Raw genomic sequence first — 4240 nt, 5'->3', positions numbered from 1 at the left:
CTCCCATCAGCTGAGCCAGTGAGGATTTGAGGCCATTGGCTGCACTCATTAGAGGATCCAATCATCCATACCTAATTGCATGTCACTAAGATTTTTGTTTTTTAAAATAAGATTTGGCATGAAGAGATAAATATCAGACAAATCTGACTGAATTCAGAGAGTAATCTCAGATACCAAGGAGTTTATATGTGAATTGCTTCCTATGTGATTTAGCTATTTCTTTAAACTGTGTTTTGTGTCCTCCTATATATGTGCAAATGAATGCTAAATGAGGGATTAGTTGCAAATGGGAAATGCTTGTTTATCTGCTTCCGCATTGTATCTGTTGTCATATCACACATAAAGAAACCCTGGCTGATTTCACTATATGTTCTTGGAAGAATGAGAGTGAAAGGGCTTCAAAAATGTATTACAAAAATAGATTTGACCTTACAGATAACTGTAAATGGGGCTCTGGTAAAATAACTGGCAGAAATGACACTTTAGGCGTGCAAATGAATGCAATATGGTTAACATAAAACGATGGTTTTTTCTTGGAACAATTGCACTAAAAACATGCAATAAAGCAGATTTGATACATTTGTTAATGTTTCATGAATGATAAAAGTGTTTTAAGGATCAGCAGAATGGCACAGGTGCAAATGCTACACTAGATGGCCCTTTGTAGAGAGCTCCAGGTCTTTTCCGGCCAAGCCAGGTGGCCCTGAAAAGAGCCATTGTTTTGCGATGTGGTCAGGTGGTCCTGAGGCAGACCATTTCATGTGGTGTACCTGATGACGGCCTTGGTGGCCTCGGACACCACGTGCTTGCCAAACTCCCTGAGCAGGAGCAGGCGCATGGCTCTCTGGATCTCCTTGGAGGTGATGGTGGAGTGCTTGGTGGAGTGGGCCAGGCGAGAGGCCACTCCGACGATGCGTTCCAAGATGTCGGTAAGGAGTGAAACCATGACGCTCATGGCCTCCTGCAAGAGGGCTAGGCCTTCCTGAGACTGCTTCAGAATTCTGGGGAAGTAGGTGGCAAAACTGGGAGAGCAGTAGCAGTGGTGGCAACATTGGCAGCAGTGGCGAAAGCGATGGCACTGGTGCCTTGGCTACTCCTGCTTCAGACTCTTGGGGTTGGCTGCCTTGGGCTCCTTGGAGCCCGGGCTTTCCCCAGAATAGGTGTCACTGCTAGGCTCAGCCACGTGGAGCGCACCTTCCAGACAGCTCAGAAGGAAGGGCAGTGGCTGCAGTTCCTGACATCACCCACATCCTCCATATCTGAATTGACAAAATGCAACGCAGGGAAGTGGGTCACAAGGGCAGGCTGAGTAACATGTGATTGTATAAGCTAGAGCTTGACATTGTATCATCCAATCAGAGTGCGAATCCAGTGCCCTCTACACTTCTTGTAACTTCCATCAGAAAAACTTTCAAACATTCCATTTCCAGGTAATATTGTATTTTACCTGCTGAATTTGAACACAAAACAGCCACAGATCCTGGAAGAGTCATGTTTTTATTGGAATACCTTTTATTCTACATCACTACTCTATTTCTGATAGGCAGTAAGTGCCACTGGTACAGGATGTACTAGAAATACAATGCTCTGGAATTAATGTGTCAGCCTCTTAAAATCACAGCAAGGTAAAATAGAGATGATAAAAACACAGGAGCAGATAGAAGGGGTGGAATATAAGGGGTGGGTGACACAGTTAATGAAATTATAATGGTAGCTAGCACTCCTTGAGGATCTTCACTTTCTATTCAATGACTTTTGTTGGCAGGTAGGAAGTAGCACACTGGAAAGACCGGCATAAATTAGACTAATTTCTTTCCATTTTTGTCTCTCCAAAGACCGCAGTTTACAAGGCTCCAATTAAGAGAGGGAGGGATTTAATTTGGTCAGAACTAATTACCTGTCTCCTAATAGCTACATGTGGCATTGGTGTGTAAAAGCACTAAGAAAGGGCCAGCAGGATGGAATAAACCAGAGCTGAATCTTTATTTCCCCATGTTTTCCACTCAAAGCGAGAGATGAGGAGATAAAACCAGGAGGTGAGTGGCTGTGGACCTGATGAAATGTCTGCTGCCCTGTGAAGCTTCAGGTTTGTCCCCAAGAGATAATAGAACATCCCAGAAATTCTCAAGCAGAGCTCTCATGTGCATTCCTGCCCACACCCTGGTGGGGTAAGACACATGTAGTACCCCGAGTAGAACAGAGAGATCCCCAAGCATCCAGAAGTCACCAACAAGCCTTCATCCTGTCATGGTCACTTGAATACCCTTTTTTGCCAAGCAATCAGATGCCAACCATCACAAGTGGCGAAACCAGTACTAACAAATCACAACATGGTTGGACCCAGAGGCCAGTTTGTCAGGATCAGTTTGCTTAGCTTTTCAAGTAACTACTATGATTGTCAGACTCTCAGTCTACCTCACAGGTGCTGCTGCAGGAGAGGAGAGGGAGAAGGGCCAACCCCTCAGGGCCAGTTCCTGGTGTCCACCAAACTCCTCCTTGTGGAACCTGCAGCTACCACAGATGAGACCCTCTGAAGATGTTCTCTCCTGCTCTGGCTTTCTAGACATAAGATCAACTGGTGGGATCTGGTATCTTGCAAAATAGAAGTGTCTGGTTGCTGCTCTCGGCGATACTATGAAATATTCTAGTCAGAAGAAAGGACAGCCAAAACATCAGTTCTTTGATGCCCCTAGAGGGAAACTTTGGAAAGACCTCACCCTAAGCACCAAAATTGTAGATAGACTTTGCAGCTTTGGCTTTTTGAGAGAGTCTGCCTGCCATACCCCAAGGCCATACTTCCAGAGGAATGACTTTAGCCAATTTGGGGACATTTTTCTTACAACTCAGAATGGACAGCTGTCCTGAGCTAAGCCATTGTAGTAGCTCAAACAGGCACTCTCCCACATGGTCAGCAAGGTACCCTGACAAATGAAGCTATTGCTCCAAGCTCTGATCAAGGCCCTCAGGAGAAATGCAAACCCAGCCTCCAAACACAGCACACAAAGAAGTTAACTAGTCATACTGATTAAAACATTAAAGATATTTGGGTATTTATTAACTTGAAAAGTTTTTTCCTAAAGATACTGAGGTCCTAAACATTACCCACACAGTGGAATTGCTGAGCAAAAGTAAATGCTGATGGTTGAAAAATATAAAATTTACCCCAATTCTCCAAAAATCCACAATAGAGAGAGAGGCGGGAAGAAAATTTTAAATGGAAGATATTTTAAAATTAAAAGCTTATTTTTTCAATAATCTCAGAAATGCCTGCAAACAACTACTTTGCAAGTATTCATGAAAATAATCAACTACAGAAGTTGAACCCCCCAAACAGAGTTAAGAAGCATCAAAGACATGCAAGCAATCGACCAGCTATTGTCCAAAAGGCAAGGCTTCCAAGGTTGTGTTCTGTGAGAACCTTAAGGAACAGCAGATGCTATGGTAATAAAAAGGAATCCTATTATGAAGGGGAAAATATCATTTTTATTACCAGAAAAAAGTTGATGGTAAAAGGTGTGAAGAAACCTTACTAAACAGATTTTGGAACACTCCCGTTTACAACGAGGATACAAAAGTGACACTTGAGCTGTTAGTAATCAAACCTTCCCTTAGTTTGGTGAAAGATGCAAGGGACATGTCATTTTCTCTGAACTCCTATCATTAAGTAATCATGATTACAAAGAAGCTAGCACACAGACAAAAGGCAGGGCAAGGACCACACCAATTTCCTCCTCCAACTCCACAGAAATGTTCTTACTGGGTCATCCGCAGGGTCAGCTTCCCAGTCTTTGGGCCAGTGGCCATGGCACAGGGGCTCCACACCCTCCATTGGCTGAGGCGGTGAAGAGTGGGATAGAGCTATTCTCATTGCACACTCCCATCATCCAAGTGATGCATACTTGTTAGTAGTTAGTTATGGCTTGTGTACTTGGATCATCAAAGTGGCTGTAATCATGACTACCACTGTTTTCATATAGGCACTGTTTGCCATTTACCCTTCTTGGCTAATTCATCCTATTACCATTTCGATTTGCATCCCAGATCATCTTCCATCTGCCTAAATTTCATTCCTGAGAAGTTCCTTTAATATGGTGTCGCTTGGTGGAAACACTACGAGTCATGTGTTTATCACAGGTGTCTGTATTTCAGAGTTAAGATCTTAAGTTAGCCGGCATTGAGATGGGGTTCAGTGTGCAGGCCATTTAATCAGGATTAATAGCTGAGGAAGGGACCAGACATA

General features: G+C 43.5%; 1 protein-coding gene across 1 annotated transcript; it reads right to left on the bottom strand.

The window, feature by feature from the left end:
* Positions 1-757: 757 nt before the first annotated feature.
* Positions 758-3804, bottom strand: LOC125931358 (late histone H2B.L4-like). Its single transcript, XM_049643276.1, has 3 exons — positions 3758-3804; positions 2416-2592; positions 758-1001 (listed from the first exon to the last, which is right to left on the bottom strand). Exons 1-3 carry the CDS (start codon positions 3802-3804, stop codon positions 758-760), a joined length of 468 nt encoding a protein of 155 aa, XP_049499233.1.
* Positions 3805-4240: the final 436 nt, after the last annotated feature.

This window comes from Panthera uncia, chromosome X (genome assembly GCF_023721935.1).
Source record: "Panthera uncia isolate 11264 chromosome X, Puncia_PCG_1.0, whole genome shotgun sequence".
NCBI classification, from domain to species: Eukaryota; Metazoa; Chordata; class Mammalia; order Carnivora; family Felidae; genus Panthera; species Panthera uncia.
This window is presented reverse-complemented; position numbering and strand designations above follow the sequence as displayed.

Bases quoted from the DNA above. Each gene is read 5' to 3' on its own strand.
- LOC125931358 (XM_049643276.1), bottom strand. From the start codon at position 3,804: ATGGCCACTGGCCCAAAGACTGGGAAGCTGACCCTGCGGATGACCCA. The intron at 2,593-3,757 runs GTAAGAACATTT...CTATTTTGCAAG, and splicing joins CTGACCCTGCGGATGACCCA to ATACCAGATCCCACCAGTTG. The intron at 1,002-2,415 runs GTAGACTGAGAG...CTACTTCCCCAG, and splicing joins CCTGCAGCAGCACCTGTGAG to AATTCTGAAGCAGTCTCAGG.